We start from the raw sequence: 19,213 nt of genomic DNA, 5'->3' as shown, positions 1-19,213 counted from the left end.
AAAATTATTTGTTTTAACATAAATTTATATGTGTTTACAATTTGAATTTTGTTTTTACTTTTGCAGGGCACTGTCATCATTATTGCCAATCACGGTGATCGCATTGATATACCGGCCGGTGCCATTCTCGAAAATAAGATCGTTTCCGGCAACATGCGTATTTTGGATCATTAGACACATAGCTAGTCGCCGATGCTGTTCAAAAACAACGCAAAGACTTCCTTATGAGAAAATATCAGGAATTATTACGTAGAGTAGTCAATTGCATATTTTTATAAGTCAAATTCAGGTAAAAAGAAATAAACAAACTTGACTAGGTTATCAAGTAATATGCAAAAAAAAAAATAATAATAAAAAATAAGCTGACAGCAAATCAATGTGCAAGCCACAAATGCTCATGTGCATTCGTTAGTGCTCATATAGAAAAAATTTAAATTGTTTGAAACTGTTCTGTCATGTATGTTTAATCGAAAAAAGTGCGAAAGAAATTATATTCTTTTTAAGTGCAATTAAGAATTTAAAATTCCCAAAGTTTATTTTGTAAATATGTAGTATACTTAAAATCATATGTTTTATATAGTAGCGTTCGTTCGTTACACCCTGTACTTTTTTTATCTAAACGCGTTTTCGCTTGCCAAATTGTTATTGTATTTTTAGTCGTTTCCTTCACTGACATTTAATGGCGGTTTTCTTGGGTTACTTTGTAAGTTGAAATGTACACTTTTTGTAATTACTTATTAAAGTGGCACACACACACATCTACACGTAGGCTTAACAAGCAAAATGCAAAATATACTTATATTATATATTATGTATGCATACCTAAAAACAGATTGTTGTACAATTGTTAGTATAAAATAAAAAGCAAAATACAAATAAAATTATACTCGCTCTGGGTTTTTACATAATTTAAGTATATGGTTTTGTTGTGACATGCCAGTGAGAGCCCGCTAGAAGTCTGTCTCTACCTTCACTCCACATCCAACAGCGTTTTGCCCGAGCTGCAATCATCCATATACTCTTCCTCTTCACTGAACAGCGTCTCGGCGAAGGGTCCAAACTCCATGTGCTGTGACTTGGAGCAGCCCCATTTCATTGCTTCTTTGCATGTGATGTCCAAATTGACAGTGAACTGATCGCGTGGCCACTTTGTTGGCCACACAAAGTCGTTTGGCTCCTCGAAGCAAGAACGAAAAAGTGAACAAATCTTCTTCGAGCCATGTACGGTGAAGGTGAAGAGCGTTTTTGGCACACGTTTGCGGTTGCTCGTATCGTTGCCGAAAACGTAGACCTCATTGAGACACTCCCAAACGCGTCTGATTTGGAAAATTTAAATTATTTCTTCACACATTACTTTTCATTATCTTCATATTGGCACTCACTTGAAACCCTTCCCTGTAATATTGGCCATTAGCATTTCGGACAGTATTATTAGCAAGTTGCAACGCTTTTCTTGTTGATCACGCGCACCCGATTTCGAGGTCCAAAGCATGCCCAGCCAGGGTCCTTTAAGCTCAACCACTATGCGGCAGTGTAACGGCATTGCGGTGGATGAGATAATTGAGGATTTGCCGAATTTCTATAATTGAAAAGAAAACCATTATGAATAAGCTAAAAGTTTAAAGTAATCCGAAATAATAATAAATAAGAAAATTATGTTGCCGGAAGGATGATTGGTGTGGTATAAAATTTGTGGTTTGTTGACTATGGCGGTTGTACAAGTTAGAAATAAAAAAACTTCAAAACTCGGTTATTTGAATTCTTCACATAAATTTTGAGGTTATGTCCAAACGGTGTTGGTACAAAAGTTGTAGATCTTTTCATTACTTTATAACTATTATAACATTGCCATATAACTTTTTTCTATAGAACTCGTAGTTTTGCCGGAAATCGCAACAAACCGTTTTTATACCCTGAACAGGGTATATTAAGTTTGTCACGAAGTTTGTAACACCCAGAAGGAATCGTCGGAGACCCTATAAAGTATATATATAAATGATCAGTATGTCGAGCTGAGTCGATTTTGCCATGTCCGTCTCTCAGTTTTTAAGATATCTTTTTGAAATTTTGCAAACGTCATTTTCTCTTCAAGAAGCTGCTCATTTGTCGGAACGGCCGATATCGGGCCACTATAACATATAGCTGCCATACAAACTGAACGATCGGAATCAAATGCTTGTATGGAAAACTTTCACATTTGACAAGATATATTCACGAAATTTGGTATATGTTATTTCCTAAAGCAACAATGTAATCTCCGAAGAAATTGATCAGATCGGTTGACTATAGCATATAGCTTCCATACAAACTGAACACATATGTATGTAGTTACTAACAGAAATGCACCTGTGAAGGATATTTAGCTTCGGTGCAACCGAAGTTAACGTTTTTTCTTGTTTACGGTTAAAATTCAACCATGCCTCTCCCCTTCCTCTTCCCTCACCGCAGATCGCATCTTGCAACAAGAGTATATTGCTACAGTGTATAATAGTTTTGTTTACCTAACGAGGACGAGTTCGTAGATGGGCGTAATCGGACCATTGCCACGACCACAAAACTCATTATACGGAAACTTATATAGTGCCATAAATAAGCATTAAATTAAGTTATAGAATTGTAATTTGTCATAGGGGTCTCAGTAGTAAAAAGCACAAGGGAGTTAAAAATTTTGAAAAAGTAGGCGTGGATCCGCCCTCTAGTAGGTTTAATGTACATATCTCCTAGACCACCAAAGCTGCAATAGCTAAATTCGCTTCGAACAATTTTTATAAGACCTTTTACCGATAATGTGGAATGGATAAAACCAACGGTACTGCTAAAATCTACTAAAAGTCCGATAAATCAATAACAAAATGTGCCATAGACAATAACTTTGAGATAGCTTTATAGGAGCCGGGGCCAAAATTAGACAGCGGACGGTGTACCGCACACATCTCGTTACGGGTTCGTCCAACCAGATTAAGTATATGACATTCTTTTAAAATTCCTATGTCACAGTGCAAAAATAGATGAAATCGGACTACATCCACACCCACTTCCCATATAACATAATTTTAAATTCTATTTTTTTTGAATCACTTTCTGAATGATCAATTATGCATTTGAAGTACATATAGTATAAGATGACATATAACCAAAAGTTGTATAAATCGAACCAAAACTTTCAAGTCCTTAGGTGAAGAATATAACCCAGTATCTATAGTTTACTTTTGATTAAAAATTATGGGATATGCAATAGAAATTCCGAGAGAATCCTTTCCTGACAATAGTAAGCCTGTGTTTTACAAATTAGTTGAAAGGGGAATGGGGCTAATATAAAGATTTTCCAACTTTCGTGTGACTTTTTACCGTATAATTCGTGCGAAAACTTGACCTAAGCCCCATATAATCAACATCAGTATTTTCGAACATCTTGCTGATTTTACTCATATCAATTGGTGATGGTAGGTGAGGTAACTTAATGAAACCCAGGGAACCTATTTTTAGTATGTGACAAGTCAATAGTACGTGATATTGGCAAAAATAGATAAAATTGGGTCGATACCACCCCCAACTTCAATCTACTTCGTATAATTATTTTCGTTTTTCTAACAAACCTTATAAAGAATAAATCCAAACTAATGTAATCAGCCCGATCCTTTCTCTGTCCTCAATACACCCCAATAAATGATTTCAATCTTTCCACCTGACTTTAAACCTTCAAGTTTTACAAATTCGTGATACTTTAACAAATGTAATGGACAAGTTTTCTAAAAAAATATGGTTTAGGCTTAAGGCTGGTATAACCTTTTTTAGTGGGCCTGCTTTTGTTTGACTTCGTTGACAATTAACATACCTTTCCTTCATACCGGAGGCTGGACAATACGATCATGTTTTCAGAAAATAATGATCACATCAACTTCTTGAGATAATTCAAATCATCCTACTCTACTACTTGGGCATTTTAACGGATGGAGTCCGTTGTGGGGCTCACCACACTAGAGGGGCAAAATTATTACAGATTTTGTACAAAATAACAATCTTATTGTACTAAATGACAAATACCCGACTCGTTCCACACAAACACATATGTATGTATTGATTAACGCATTTGAAATCCATATCTTAACATCGCTGCCACTTGGCAATCGTTCGATGAACCGATTTGAACACAATTTGAGACAAAATAAAATCTGCCAATGTAGATCTAACCTTAAATTTGCTGATTGGGCGTTCTACCAAAAATCTTTAGACACTCGTCTATACCACTCTCCAAATTCAATTTTCACCGACGCTCTACTTATTGGGGGAACGATCAACTGGCTCGGCTTAGACTTCAAAAAGTTAGCTTTCGGCAAATTGCAAAGCGTCACCCCTCTAAAAAAAAACATCCTGCAGTATAAAAAAAATAATGCATTATTTAAAAAAAAAGTCAAAATTTCAAAACACAATGCTTTCATAGATATTACCAAAGACATTAATTGTCAAACTACATCTGCCACTCTATGGAGCAAAGTTAATATACTCCATGGGCATTTCCCTCCAACAAATATCCACGTTATCCAAAATTCCGCTAATATTGCCGTTTAATCACCTGCTGAAATTGGGAAATCATTAGCCAAAACCTGGTCGGAATACTCTTCTTCTTCTTTACTGGCGTAGACACCGCTTACGCGATTATAGCCGAGTTAACAACAGCGTGCCAGTCGTTTCTTCTTCATTACGTGGCGCCAATTAGATATTCCAAGCGAAGCCAGGTCTTTCTCCACCTGGTCCTTCCAACGGAGTGGAGGTCTTCCTCTTCCTCTGCTTCCCCCAGCGGGTACTGCGTCGAACATTACGTTTATTCGGACAACATGACCTAGCTAGCATAGCCGCTGTCTTTTAATTCGTTGAACTATGTCAATGTCGTAATATATCTTCTACAGCTCATCGTTCCATCGACTGCGGTATTCGCCGTGGTCAACGCACAAAGAACCATAAATCTTTCGCAGAACTTTCCTCTCGAAAACTCGCAACGTCGACTCATCAGTTGTTGTCATCGTCCAAGCCTCTGCACCATACAGCAAGACGGGTGGTCCGACTACTCTAAAGAGAGTAATTTTAACAGCGAATACGTTAACAACAAAAGTCGTTACATTAATCCAGTTTGTAAGCATTATAACATAAATAATGATGCAAAGTTAAGAGAACTACCTTTTTCTACACTTAAACTAAATTCCTGCCTATCCACTTTGAAAGGGAATACACCAGGCCTAGACAATCTCCTTTATCTGTTACACTTTTCCTTATAGCATTTGATCGGTTAAGTCGCCTAATAAACGAACAAAAAAATACTTTAATCATTTACTTCAAATTATGGGTTCCCTATATTTGATAAAACTTCTAAACGAAATTGAACAAAATTTACATCCGTATACCACACTGCAGCTTGACTGGCCATTGGCGTTCCGAACTACTCCCATAGTAAGCATATTAGCTGAAGCAGGTTTGCCTACCTTAGAAAGCAGGTTACTCTTCATCACAAAAAGCATGTCTACTAAACTGATCTTTGCAGAAGGATCACCTATCAAAGCTGCTCTAAAAAATAGATTGAAAAGAAAGCGGAAGCGCAAAAAAGTTTCAGCCTTACACAAGCTAATAGATGTGGCAAAAGAAATGGATGTTCCTGTTACCATCGCAGCAATGCCAAGGCTTCGCGCTCCTTTTTGGAATCTAAACCAATCTTGCGTTATATTGAACTTGGTTATATCGTTGCCTTCAGCGTTGTTAATAACTTTGCAACAATAATGTCTGCTATGCTACCATCTTTCGCCTCAGTTTTCACGACAGAAGTATCAGCCATCCTTCACGCTTGCCAGATAACACAAAAGAGTAGCGACAAGCATGTAATCTTCACTGACTCATTATCATCGCTTGAAGCTAACATAAATTTTTCTGATCCAACCATTTGTCAAATCAGAGATATACTTTCTGCCAACGTAGGAAAAATTAATCTGTCATGGATACCCAGTCATATCGGCATACAAGGGAGCACTCTAGCAGACTCCGAAGCTAAATTAGCGACTACATCTCCCTTAAAACGCATTAATATCATTAGCAAAAATGACATCAGAAATGTAGCTAAAAACTTTTATCGTGAAGCCGAAAAAAAATGTTGGGCCAGTTATTCGCACTACTACAAAAACATGAATCCCTATGGGCGTTCTCCAATCTTTCCTACTACAATTTCCAGAACACAGTGCATTATATACGAGGTATGACAATTAAGTAATGAGACTGATTCCATAAAAACCGTATATTTGAAAATTATTCTACAACTCTGCCATCCCCTTTAAAGTAGTCCCCTTGGGCAGCTACATATACAGCGATTCCAGCGCGTTTTCCATGCATCGTAACATTTCTGAAACGCTTCGACTGAGATGTCCGCGAGTACCCTCGTCACGGCCGCCTGGATGTCCGTAATCAACTCAAAATGGGTTCCTTTGACCACCGATTTTGTTTTAGGAAACAAAAAAAGTCACAGGGTGACATGTCGGGTGAATAAGGCGGCTGTTGCAACACGGCGATCCCTTTAGAGGCCAAATAGTGGGACACGCTGAAGACACTTAAGATTTAAATACTAAAAGGAGCTGCCTTTATGCCGCGATGTCTGAATTTGGTATCCCCGCAAAACTAATACGGTTGTGTAAATTGACGTTGAGCAATACCAAAAGCTCTGTCAGGATCGGGAAGAACCTCTCCGAGCCGTTTGATGCCAACGAGGTTTCAGACAAGACGACTTCTTCAATCTACTACTGGATGAAAAAATTCGAGCTGGAGAGCTGAATAGAAAAGGTACAATCTTCTATAAGAGAGTACAGCTGCTGATGTACGCTGATGATATCTATATGTTTGGCCTTAACAATCGCGTTGTTAGCTTTCTCCAGACTGGACAAGGAAGGGAAGCAAATGCGCGCTGTTGTAAACTCGGCTATAACTGCGTAAGCGGTGTCTACGCCAATAAAGAAGAAGATGAATGATTCTCAACTACACTTTGCAACTAGAAAGGCTTCCCAACTTCAATGCCACCCTCTTCTTTAATGACCAATCAAAACTTCATCACTGGGTTTTAGTTCTCTGAAGCATTCGATCCCTTGGCTTGGAAAAAGCGTTGAAACCGGAAAGAGCTGTAAAAATCATTTATCTCCTTAATACGATACATCGTCGACTGTTTCTCAATGGAATAGAAAACTTACTATAAGTAATTGCAGTTTAGACCTTCGGTTTAAAGATGAAAGATTAGTTAGTTTCACAACCAACCGGTTGTAGAGTCACATTAAAGATTCTGGAGTTTTGAAGTTTGCTTAACTTCAGATTGTATGATGGCGGTCCTATAAGTACTTAGTCTCTGGATGGCGTCACTGTCGCTAGAGAAATTTACTTTTTGTATTTGCATGGGAAATCGCTGTGGGTTCTATTCAGTGTGAAATATTGGATATGGTAAAGATGTGCCACAATTGATCTTTCCGGACAGCAATCGCAACGGTGAGACACTTTATAGCAGTGTTGAGCGTGGTTTAAGCACAGTTCTAAGTATTTTCTGTGTCGTTTCGTCATACGATGAATTATGGATTCATTGGTGTAAAAAATAGTTGAAATAGTGGATTACATCAGACGAATCTGCTCCAAAGAAGTCGATAGACTATGAAGGCGAAATGTTCCTCGGAAACCTACTTTTCAGAATACAAATATTTATTTAGGTTGAAGGATTTAGAGCACTTTCGGGTTTAACTGTATCGAACTAAATGGAGACTTTATCGTTTTTCTTCCGTTTTCTGCAGGCTAAGTACTTATCGGACCGCCCTCGATCATTATAATATTCAACAAAAAGCGTAATTCAACTTCATCTAAAATCGAACATTTTCGCTAGTTAAATATTATATACATATGTATATATTGGAGGGGAGGAAGATACCATCTCAGTCTATACCGACAGGTCCAAAATAGATTGCGGAGTAGGCACGGGAGTATATTCCAATGATCTGGACATTTCTCCCTCTATCCATCTACCGAACTCGGCTAGCATTTTCCAAGGGGAAGTACTGGACATAGAGAAGGCCTGCAAAGCTCTATTGAATAACCAAGCAGCTCTCCCGGCCTTGTCGTTGCTCATTACTAATTCCAGCATAGTCCTTAAATGCAAGAAAGCACTGAGCTCACTAGAGGACAAGCTTTATCTAGACTTGATCTGGGTTCCCGGCCACAGGAACATTTTTGGCAACGGAAAACCAGACGAGTTGGCAAAGGCAGGAGCTTTCCTAAACGAATCCCAGGTAGAGCTGATACCAAGCCCGCTAGGATCGATTAGGAGATAGCTCAATATACAATTTCAAAAAGATGCAAATAACAGATGGAAAATATAACAAAATTCAATATAACTAAACAGTTATGGAAAACATATAACAAGAAAAGAACTAACGACTTATTAAATAGGTCCAGGAAAAGTATATACAGACTAACTGGGCATTGTTTGAAAGCAATAATAAAAAGGTCTACGACTAGTGCATCAAAATGGCACAGTTAATTGAGCCGGAAATACAACAGGGCTGCAAAACTATTTGATAAAGCTAAGTATGTACATTGTTATACGGAACGGAAGTCAGCAGTCAGTAGAGTATAACCCAACTTACAGGTAGACTAACCTTAAAAAACCGCATTAACGTCAAATTATACAGCAGCCTTGCGTGTTGGGATCGTCGATCACCGATCAGTTCATCGACCATATCGTAAAAGTGCAATAAGAAGGTATTGATTTGTAAAACTTGCGGACAGAAAGGATCTTTGTAAGAGCTGCGCAGCATAGGCAGTATGCAACCACAGAAAGTGGACTCATAACCGGACTTCACATACACCTCTGTCGCCTGTTCGATGGTTTGCAGCGCAGCACATTCGTAGCTATGCGGATTCGTAAGTGTGGATTTATGCAAAGCTTTTTTGAACTCGTGCATAACGAAAGCGTCGTTGACGTCACGCATGCGCTTGGAGGTGCCACGTATGCGATTATGATGCCAAATATTTATGTAGCCAATAATCTTCTCCAGCAACTCGATAGGCAGATCGCACAGGTTAAGTGTTGGACTTGCATTTTCCTCGCGATGGCGAGACCTCAGTTGACGACGCGGTATCTTAACGACTGGTTCATCGCTGCCCTGAGCATTGGCGGGTGTACACTTTAATTTTGGCATACCAAAGTGGTAATAGACGAAGATTATGTATGCAAATGGAGTAATTTTATGCTTGCTGATTGGAATTTTAAGATGCATGCGAAGAACGTGAAATGTTACACATTTAGACACACACACAAACACACACACACGGAAATTTCAATTCGAAAGTATTTATTTAATGCAAAAATTAAAAAAAAAATAGTTGGTTTCATAAATTTTGAAGCGAATTACTTTTTAAAAATTTGTAAATGCCAAGCATTATTGTCATTTTTGAGAGGATGAAATGATACAGACTCAAATGTGTAGGTATGTATTTACTTGTATTTACTTTGAGAGCCTAAGACGAGAGTGAATAACTCAAGTAAACTTTTTCGAGTTAAGTATTTCTAATACTCAAATTTTATTTATGCAAAAAATATGTATTTCGAAAATGGCTCTGATCTGCCAACTGGTAAGGCCAAATTTTAACAACTACTTCAGTTTATTCAGCAGCGGTTGCTGCATTCTTAACGGACATCGGTCTTACAAAAAATAACGAGTGATCCAAGTAGAGATACTCTTTTTTTGACAGATCGCGAGTGAGTTGTGTCATGTTATTTTTGTTCAATATTGTTTTTCATTTCATCATGAAAAGACTTACGCCTGAAAAACTTTTACAAATCGTTCAACTTAATTACGAAAATTCACGTTCTGTAAAGAATGTGTTTCGCGCGTTTCGCTCAACTTATGATCAACATAATCGGCCTACTGAGCATACTATTAGCAATACCATCACCCATCTTGAGAACCAGCATTCATTATTGTATAATACTCGAAATATAGCAGCTAAGAGTGTACACGACGACCGGGGAAAGTCCATTCGGCGCCGCAGAACTCGGACTGACGTATGGAACGACTTGGCGCATTTTACGTCGATATTTTAAATTGAAAGTGTACAAATATAGCTTGTGACTGAACTTAAAAACAACGGTTTGGTGTGGTTTGTGTTCCGGTGGAATCATCGGTTAATATTTCTTTGATGATGATGGTGACAACGTAACCGTCAATGACGACTGTTATCGCGCCATGATAACCGACTAATTGCTACCTGAAATTAAAGCTCGAGATCTCGGCGACATTTGGTTTCAACAAGATGGCGCCACTTCCCACACATCGCAGCAATCAATGGATTTATTGAGAGAACACTTCGTTGAGCAGATAATTTCACGTTTTGGACCGGTCGATTGGCCACCAAGATCGTGTGATACAGAGTTTGTATGGAAATTAAGGACTGATTTTCTCCGCCGCGACTATACTTTGGAGCGTGCGTGAACCGACTGGATTCGGTAGAGGGCGTTCCAAGCTAACGAACGAGCGGCTGGTCAATTGTCTCCGAGCACCTGGAAAATTAGGACAAACACTTTTGCGCGACGTGTTTCTGCAGTGGTCTTACCGAAAATTGGCGTTTTAACAAGACGCGATTAAATTCTGTGTGAAACTGGGTAAAACTACGACAGAGACGTTTGATATGGTCAAGCAGTCTTACCCAGATGTTTGCTTTAGCAAGAAGTGGTGTGTTTCGGTGGCACCAGACCTTTTTGAGGGCCGGGAAAAACCGTGACCGTGCTGGGAGACCTGCGACTTCGACAAACACCGACAATGTGACTCGCGTGCGCAAAGTTTTGAACTCAGACCGTGGACTAAGTATTCGTTAAATTGCCCAAATGTTAAATTTATCAAAATCTGTGGTTCATGACATTGTGACGGAGCACTTGAAAATGCGTAAAGTGTACGTGAAGATGGTCCCAAAAGTGTTCATTGACGACCAGAAATTGCGGCGAGTGGAAGTGTGCCAAAAAAATTTGAACATTGGTTAAAGTGACCGCCAGTTTTTGAATAACGTAACCACAGGTGACTACTCATGGATCATTGAGTATGATCCCGAGACAAAGAGGCAATCTTCCTTTTTTTTGAGACGACAGGGGGATCCAAGCAGCATGCACCTCGGCTGTCAAGGCTATTCCGTGCCTTCCGTGACGCCTTCAATGCTTGGAAATCGCGCTGGCAGTGCTGCATCGATGCAAAAGGAGCCTAGTTTAAAAGAATTGTAACGATTGGTTCAATAATTTGTTTTAAATCGACTCAGTCCTATTACTTTCTGGACAAACCCTATATATCAAAATGATCTAAGTATGTATACCGTCAATAATGTAAAACATTGGGATAAAGTTGTAAGTGTTCAGATTGCAACAGTAGGGTTGTTAACTCCCGAAATAAAAAATCTTTTAAGCCAGTAGTCCAATTTTTACAAACTGAAATATTTTATTTGAAAAATTTATTTTAGATTTGAATAAGAAAGAAGGATTTATGTTTTATTAATAAAACTTTTAAATTTTTTTGGAATATATATATATATATATATATATATATGGTGCAGAGGCTTGGACAATGACAATAACTGATGAGTCGGCGTTGCGAGTTTTCGAAAGAAAGGTTCTGCGGATTTTTTTGCATATTGGCAACGGCGAATACCACAGTCGTTGAAACGATAAGCTGTACGAAATGTGCGACGACATTGACATAGTTCAGCGAATTAAAAGACAGCGGCTGCGCTGGCTAGGTCATGTAGTTCCAATGGATGAAAACACTCCTGCTCTGAGAGTATTCGACGCACTACCCGCTGGGTGAAGAAGAGGAAAAGGGAGAGACCTCTACTCCGTTGGAAAGACCAGGTGGAGAAGGTCCTGGCTTCGCTTGAAATCTCCAATTGGTGCCAAACAGGGAAAGCGAAGAACGATTGGCAACAGCCGCGCTGTTTAAATTCGGCAATAGCCGTGTAAGCGGTGTAAGCGGTGTCTACGCCAATAAAGAAAGAAAGAAATCATGTTAGGTAGGGCATCTATTTACAACCAAGATGGTACAAAAGGCTTTATGGGAGCCGGTGTCAAATTTGGACGATAGGCTTGGCACCGCCCAAATCGAACTTAAAACTACAATTTATTCATCTGTAGATGTCAAATTTCTATTTAAGCGCGTATGACAGAATTAATATCGGATTATAGCCAACATATATTTTTGTCCTGATGATTTATCGAAATATTTGGTAATAAAAGAAATTGGTTTGATTATTTATTTAGCAATTATTATTGCACTTTTTATTTTAAAACTATACTTACAAATAAACTTTATGCGTTGCGATCAACTCTTTAAAAATTAGCTCATAGATACGCCTAACATTTGAATTGAATACTCGTATACCACATAACTAATACAAACAGCAGGCAATACTTTGGCTAAATTTATGAATAATCCACGATACAATCCAGAAAAACCTTCGTTGGCGAGAATTGATTTAACTATTCCAATCGTTGTTAATCTACTTACAGGTCGCTTTGTGATAACTGTGCGACGTTCAGTTCTTGGAACAACTGCAAGAGATTAAAGAGATTTTTATTTATCTTTAATAAACAAAAAAAGAGTTAACTTCGGCTGAACCAAACCTACAAGGCCCTTCGTAGGTGCAAACTATATATAACTGAATCTGACGGATAAAGCCAACAGTTTGCATCCAAAGGGTTTTCTAGTTCTTTCTAGCCTCATTATTTGACGTAAAAGCTTAATTAAGAAGAAAAACGATCTTTATACCCTGAACAGGGCTATTTCGTGTGTCACGAAGTTTGGAACACCGCGAAAAAAACATGGAAGACCCTATAAAGTATATTTATGTATAAATGATCAGTGTCGCACCTTCTTTTTTCCCCAACAACACTCGTCGGAACCACAGTCGGTTTTTATTCGGTATATTGATCCGTTCTGAACAATTTGGAATCAGTATCAACACCAACAACAATGTCGAAATCTAATGCCGAATAACTCTTGCCAACAGGTGCTACTTCGGACTGAGTAGGCAATTGAGAAGTAAAGTCCCCTCTCGACGAACAGAAAACAAATTCTACTCATTATCCCCGTCCTATTATATAGTGTAGAGGCATGGACGATGACAACATCTGATTAGTCGGCGTCTCTAGTTTTGAGAGAAATGTTCTACGGAAGATTTGTTGCGCTTTGCGCGTTGGTAATGGCGAATACCGCAGTCGATGAAACAATGAGTTGTACGAGATATAAAACGACATTGACATAGTTTAGCGAATTAATAGACAGCGGCTACGTTGGCTAGGTCATGTTGTCCGGATGGATGAAAACAATCCAGCTCTGAAAGTATTCGACGCAGTACCTGCCGGGGGAAGCAGAGGAAGAGGAAGACCTCCACTCCGTTGGAAGGCGCAGGTGGATAAAGACCTGGTTACGCTTGGAATCTCCAATTAGATGTGTAAGTGGTGCCCTCGCCAATGAAGAAGAAGATATACCGATAGTCAGATGGACATGGTTAAACCGACCCAGTTCGTTATGCTGCTCATTTATCTCTGTTAAAAAGTTCGCGGCAAACTTAATATACCCTGTTTTGCGCATAAAAATTAAAGGTTTTGCCTCGCACTCACTTTGAGCTTGGATCCTTGTACGTATTAATGAGCAAGGGTACGTTATAAGTTGGCCCACTGCACTGGACATCGCACCGCAGACTAATAAAATGATTGAATTCGGTTGCTTATTTGTTTTTTCGCCGGCTAAATACGTTTTCAAAGTTTCATATAGGGCCAGATCTATGCCGGCATATGGTAAGACACCCAGCAAATTAATTGTGTAGCCATTGTAAAAACTTCGCACGCCTTCTGCTAAATAAATATTTTTAATTAAAGCAAATAATCCACGATGTTCGCTGGTTGTGCGCAATGCCAGACGGGTCTTCAAGACATCGAAGGGGTAAACGGTTGTTTGCGAGATGCTACCAGCTATGGCACCTGCAATGAATCTTTCACCCATAGTCATTTCTTCTTGCGATGACTTCCGCTCTATTCTGATGTAATGCTTCACTTTCTCGTAGATTGTGAACTTTATAGCCGAATCAGAACCGATTTTTAAAACATTAACGCCATTACCACGCCACATACTGCGTATGCCACCGGTTTTAATCATATAATTCGCACTATCAAGTAAGGAGGTTTTCTGAGTTTGCACCTGCACGCGGAAGCATTATGAAAAAATTAAAGAACGACATGCTGTCTCAGCCATTTTATACCTGCATATATAGTTTTATCCGGTCAATCGGCGCTGTGCTTGTACGCGAAACAACTCCGGCTAAACCGCCAGCCAGGGAATGGCGCCACCAACCGCCTTCTGCTTTCGATGGCGCATCGGAAAACTCATTAGGAACTTGTATATTATCAGTCATTGTTATATGCCGAAATTCTCGTAAGAAGATAAATAATTTATTTTTATTTTTCCGACCAAATGACAAATACAATTTTCTGTTTTGAGTCTGCTTATGTTTTGAATAATATTTGTATGTATGTATGCATATCAAAGGTTTTAAATGTCAGTCGGTTATTTCGAAAATAAAACATAGAATAAGACACATCCAGCATAGATGGCCAATGGAAACAAAGTGGGGAAAATGATCTGAACTTCATTTAATTCGTTATAAAAGCAAAGCAGCGTGGCTGTAAATGTTACCTTCAAAAATTTGACATTGGGCGTGGCAACACAATTTCCATCTCTCAGCACTTACCGAATCGATATGCAACAAATTTGATTCATAGCAGTTCCTCGATGGTGTTTGTGAGATTGAGATTGTTGTTGTAAATAAGCTCGTATATCCGAAAATATTTGCAGGATTAACTTTACATTTTCTGAGAATATTTTAAAACTTTAAATGTGTACTAGAGTGAGTAAATTTTAATAGAAATTTTTTGCGAAAACCCATTCGTCGAAATATTTTTCTAGACTTACATATATGACTGGCAGTGACATATGTGCCAAATGTCATATCAAAATAATTTTTGTGAAGCACAAAAAGTGCATTCGGCGATTTTTAAGATGACTGAAATTATTTAATTTTGTGTGCGGATCTAATTTCTACTGCCGAAACGTTCAGTTCATGTTGGAAAAGACCCTCGGTGATAATTGTTCGTCGCGAGTGTTTTTGATTGGTACAGATTATTCAAAGAGTCGAAAGCGTTGACGACGAACCTCGTCCAGAACGGCCATCAACATCAACTGATGATCAACACGTCAATAAAATAAAGGGATTTGTGCTTGAGAATCGACGATGAACAGTCAGAGATCTTACTGGCATAGTTGGAAAACAGCGTCGCGTTAACGTTTGTGAAACAAAGCTGTCCGACTACCAGGATGTTATGTAACGTATTATTACTGGTGATGAGTTTCGATTCCCCAATCGATGACGATGGAGTGGACGTTCCATTGCTCGACCATGAAGTTCGAATAGAAGAACAACAAAGCGGCAGGGCCGATGGATTGGCGGCCGAGCTATTCAAATACGGCGGCGAAGAACTGATAAGGAGCATGCATCAACTTCTTTGTAGAATATGGCCGGACGAAAGCATGCCTGAAGATTGTAATTTAAGTGAGCTCTGCCTAATCCACAAAAAGAGAGACTCTACAAGCTGCGCAAACTTTCGCGGGACAAGCCTCCTCAACATCGCATATAAGAATCTATCGAGCGTACTGTGTGCAAGATTAAAGAGTACAATCAACAAATTGATTGCACATTATCAGTGTGGCTTCAGGCCTCGAAAATCAACAACTGACCAAATATTCACCATTCGCCAAATCTTGGAAAATACCCGTGAAAAGACACACAGATTCGATTTCAAACACACCACTTCTTCGTATGTATGAATTTTTCAAAACTTTTGACAGCACGAAAAATGTATCTGGTAGTTAACGTCACCACCACATCGTCACTGTTAACAGCATAATGTAGATAATTTGGACTATCTTGGAACCCATTAACAACAACTAATCGGAACGGCTGTGCCAACACGTGCTACTTCGGACTGAATAGGCAATTGACGAACAAAGACCAAATTCTACAAGTCACACAAGTCACTTATCATCCCCGTTCTGAAATATGGTGCAGAGGAATGGTCGTGGACGTTTCAAGTTTTTGAGAGAAAGGTTCTGCGAAAGATGTATGATCCTTTGCGCGTTGGCAGCGGCTACGCTGACTAGGTCATGTTGTCCGAATGGACGAAAACACTCTAGCTCTGAAAGTATTCGCCGTGGGAAGCAGAGGAAGAGAAAGACCTCATCATCCGTTGGAAATACCAGGTAGAGAAGGATTTGGCTACAGTTGGAATCTCCAATTGGCCCCAAACAGCGAAAAGAAGGATCGACTGGCGCACTGTTGTAAACTCGTAAGCTGTATTTTGACCAACATGGATGCCAGAATCAACCAAACGCGAAATTTTTAGTTGCCAGGCACAATTCTGGATAGAGTGCTGAGAGTAGATGAGATCTAGGTAAAGATTCTAAATAATGAATAATAAACCGTCAAGCTGTTGTAATTAGAAATAGCATTACTACACGAAGGATTCAATATTTGTACACAACTAAGTTTTAAAGTAAATATTTATTGATTAAAAATATTACATAACTATTATTTATGATTTAAAAACAAAAATTGTAGAATATTAGTATTATTAATTCGCCAATTTCAACAATTCAAACTATCGAATATATCATAGAGAAAACGTTTTTCTTATATAATTATGTATATATATTTACACATACAAGTACCTAGTTACTCGAATTAAAGCTTTTAAGATCTTAAGGACCTTAATAAATAGGAGTATAGTATATCTATAATTAAAAAAGTATTGCGTTTAAGGATTAGAGTATATATTTATGTGTATATGTAAGTTGGTGTATACAAGATATTCAGATTTTATTGCTAATATATTTTTTTCGTTTTTCTTGTTTAACAAAAAATAAACTTTTCGTTCGGTAATTGTATGAATCCTTTGTCATTATTACGTGAACTAAAGAATCATTATTGGCATATTTGGGGCTGAGGGATAATTATTGTAGTGACTTATTAGGTTTTAATAATAACAAACTATAAAATCAATTATTATTAAATATCATTTTCGTAAATTCTGCGTTTTTTTAGTCGTGTTGTATAATACAAAACAATAAATTCGATATTCGACCTTGTGAGAGAATAGAAGAATTTTGCTGAATCTAATGAAAAACAAGAAAGGAGGGGCTAAGATCGGGTGCAATCGAACATTTACATGCTTGCAACTTGCAAGTATCAAAGTCAGGGAAGCAGCTTAAGGCAAAGAGTAAACCGGAGGTTCGGAATCCAAGCAATTATATATATAGTATATCTACATATAGTATATATAATTCATACACCGCACTGACATATTCGACAAAAGTATGTTCCCTGAGTTTGAATAATGTACCTTACATACCATTACCAATTATATGGAGTAAAGTCACCTAGATGGTTTTTGTTTATTATATGGGGACTAGATCAAGTTCTCTCCCAATTTTATCCATTTTAGTCACTGTTATCATTGAAACACGCTCTACCAATTTCATTGAGATAATACACATATTGGCCGATATATGCGGTATAAAGTCATCTTGAAGTTCGAAAATCGTTGTTTTAGGTATATGGGAGCTAAGAAAAGTATTGGCACGATTCACACCATTTTCGACACACAGACATATCACTGTCAGGAAAAGATTATCGCTGAATTTCAAGAATATATCTCACTCATTGACCGATATTTGTCGTAAATAGTCAACTATAGGTACTGAGGTCCAAATATTCGGTACCTCGGGCCTTGAACAGTTTTTTAATGAATTTATGATCATAAGATGGCATACGATAAAGGCATTATACGTGCAAAGGTTATCCCGTTATATTGTATTAATGGCTTCTTGATTTGTGTACTGGAAAGTGAAAGAATGAAAAGGATTTCAATTCGCCCATTTTCGAACTGTGACATAGAAATATGAAGCGAATGCCAGGTACTAAATTTTATCGAAATCGCTTGGTTGGATCCCGAGATATGGGATTTCGCCAAAAAGTGGGCACGCTCATTCATTTTTCATACCTGATCTCATAAAAACCTCACATACCATCTCGAAAGTAAAATTAAATGTCTTTGGTGTAATTAGTTATTGATTTATTGCGCTTTTAGTAGTTTTAAACAGTACCGTTATATGGGAAGTGGGCGGGGTTATCACCCGATTTCATCTATTTTCACATCACTGTCGGTAAAAGGTCTTATGAGAATTTTCCTAAGCGAATTTGGCTATTGTAGGTGGTCTAGGAGATATGTACATTAATCCTTTTAGAGGGTTTGCCCACGCCCACTTTTTTTAAATTTCCAGCCCACGTGTGCTACTTGCTATTGCAATCCTCTGTGCCAAATTACAGTTCTAAATCATATTTTAGTGCTTAGTTATGTCAGTTTATAGGTCCTTGAATGCCCATCCCATCTACGAACTCCGCCTAACGTTTTTGCCACGGATCATGTGTATCAAGTTTTATAAAACTATCTTAAGTTTTACTCAAGTTACAGCTTACACGGACGGGCGGACGGACAAACAGTCACCCAGATTTCAGCTGGTCTCGCCATCCTGATCATTTATATGCATATAGGCCTAGGTGATCCGTACAACCGTATCCATACAAAACTATCATATTCTGTAGCAACAGCTTGCAAGAATATAAAAATATACTTAATCAAAAAATTTACACCGAAGAGAGTTGTTTTCTGTAATAAGATTTAAAATCGAACAACTCCGGAAACATCCATTCCAAATTTGCCTAACTAATCTTACCAACCTAAATTTTGTTCAAAGAACATGCTTTAATTTGGTCATATTCTACAATAGTTTAACAATCCAAGCATTTTATCAGCTCATTATCATGGTTTCGTTAGATCGGTAGGAAGTCGTTAAAGCGTTAATTCAATCATCGACACTGAAGGCTACCGGTTCCCTTATTTCTGTGGTGAGATGATGATTTTTGAGAGATCCATATCGCTTACCGTATTGCTCATTTGAATTACTACTGAATTATTATAGAAGAGTCCTTTGATGTATGGAAAAACAACGCATCTGTCCTATCGCATTTTTCATAACAAAAAATTATGTGAAATTAT

The 19,213-nt window shown here is 38.2% G+C and overlaps 4 protein-coding genes across 7 annotated transcripts in view; 1 reads left to right on the top strand and 3 right to left on the bottom strand.

The window, feature by feature from the left end:
- The window catches only part of LOC126762581 (UTP--glucose-1-phosphate uridylyltransferase), a 30,308-nt gene extending 29,422 nt beyond the window's left edge, over window positions 1-886 (top strand). For all 4 annotated transcript variants that reach the window (XM_050479447.1, XM_050479445.1, XM_050479444.1 and 1 more), the window contains one exon: window positions 67-886. In XM_050479447.1, the coding sequence (XP_050335404.1) occupies window positions 67-174 (108 nt within the window). In that variant the 3' untranslated portion in view covers window positions 175-886. The remainder of the gene's footprint in view (window positions 1-66) is intronic.
- Window positions 1-19,213, bottom strand: part of LOC126762567 (myocardin-related transcription factor B) — a 374,476-nt gene that overhangs the window by 280,520 nt on the left and 74,743 nt on the right. The window lies entirely within an intron of this gene.
- LOC126762590 (uncharacterized) lies at window positions 696-9,399 on the bottom strand. Its single transcript, XM_050479460.1, has 3 exons — window positions 8,664-9,399; window positions 1,383-1,579; window positions 696-1,316 (listed from the first exon to the last, which is right to left on the bottom strand). The coding sequence occupies exons 1-3, from the start codon at window positions 9,282-9,284 to the stop codon at window positions 971-973; spliced, it is 1,164 nt and encodes a 387-aa protein (XP_050335417.1). The 5' UTR covers window positions 9,285-9,399; the 3' UTR covers window positions 696-970.
- On the bottom strand, window positions 12,381-14,457 carry LOC126762609 (calcium-binding mitochondrial carrier protein SCaMC-2-A-like). The gene is made up of 3 exons (XM_050479483.1): window positions 14,305-14,457; window positions 13,667-14,243; window positions 12,381-12,595 (listed from the first exon to the last, which is right to left on the bottom strand). The coding sequence occupies exons 1-3, from the start codon at window positions 14,455-14,457 to the stop codon at window positions 12,381-12,383; spliced, it is 945 nt and encodes a 314-aa protein (XP_050335440.1).

The sequence above is a fragment of the Bactrocera neohumeralis genome, chromosome 6 (assembly GCF_024586455.1).
Source record: "Bactrocera neohumeralis isolate Rockhampton chromosome 6, APGP_CSIRO_Bneo_wtdbg2-racon-allhic-juicebox.fasta_v2, whole genome shotgun sequence".
NCBI classification, from domain to species: Eukaryota; Metazoa; Arthropoda; class Insecta; order Diptera; family Tephritidae; genus Bactrocera; species Bactrocera neohumeralis.
Note: the sequence above shows the minus strand (reverse complement) of the source record. Positions and strands in the feature narration are given on the sequence as shown.

What these genes read in the sequence shown, in the direction of transcription:
- LOC126762590 (XM_050479460.1), bottom strand. Translation starts at nt 9,284, where the DNA reads ATGCATCTTAAAATTCCAATCAGCAAGCATAAAATTACTCCATTTGCA. An exon ending in CGTTAATGCGGTTTTTTAAG is followed by an intron (nt 1,580 to 8,663) that starts GTTAGTCTACCT and finishes TTTCAATTATAG; the next exon opens with AAATTCGGCAAATCCTCAAT. An exon ending in ATTACAGGGAAGGGTTTCAA is followed by an intron (nt 1,317 to 1,382) that starts GTGAGTGCCAAT and finishes TTTCCAAATCAG; the next exon opens with ACGCGTTTGGGAGTGTCTCA.
- LOC126762609 (XM_050479483.1), bottom strand. Translation starts at nt 14,457, where the DNA reads ATGACTGATAATATACAAGTTCCTAATGAGTTTTCCGATGCGCCATCG. An exon ending in GGATAAAACTATATATGCAG is followed by an intron (nt 14,244 to 14,304) that starts GTATAAAATGGC and finishes TTCCGCGTGCAG; the next exon opens with GTGCAAACTCAGAAAACCTC. An exon ending in TACAAGGATCCAAGCTCAAA is followed by an intron (nt 12,596 to 13,666) that starts GTGAGTGCGAGG and finishes AATCTCTTGCAG; the next exon opens with TTGTTCCAAGAACTGAACGT.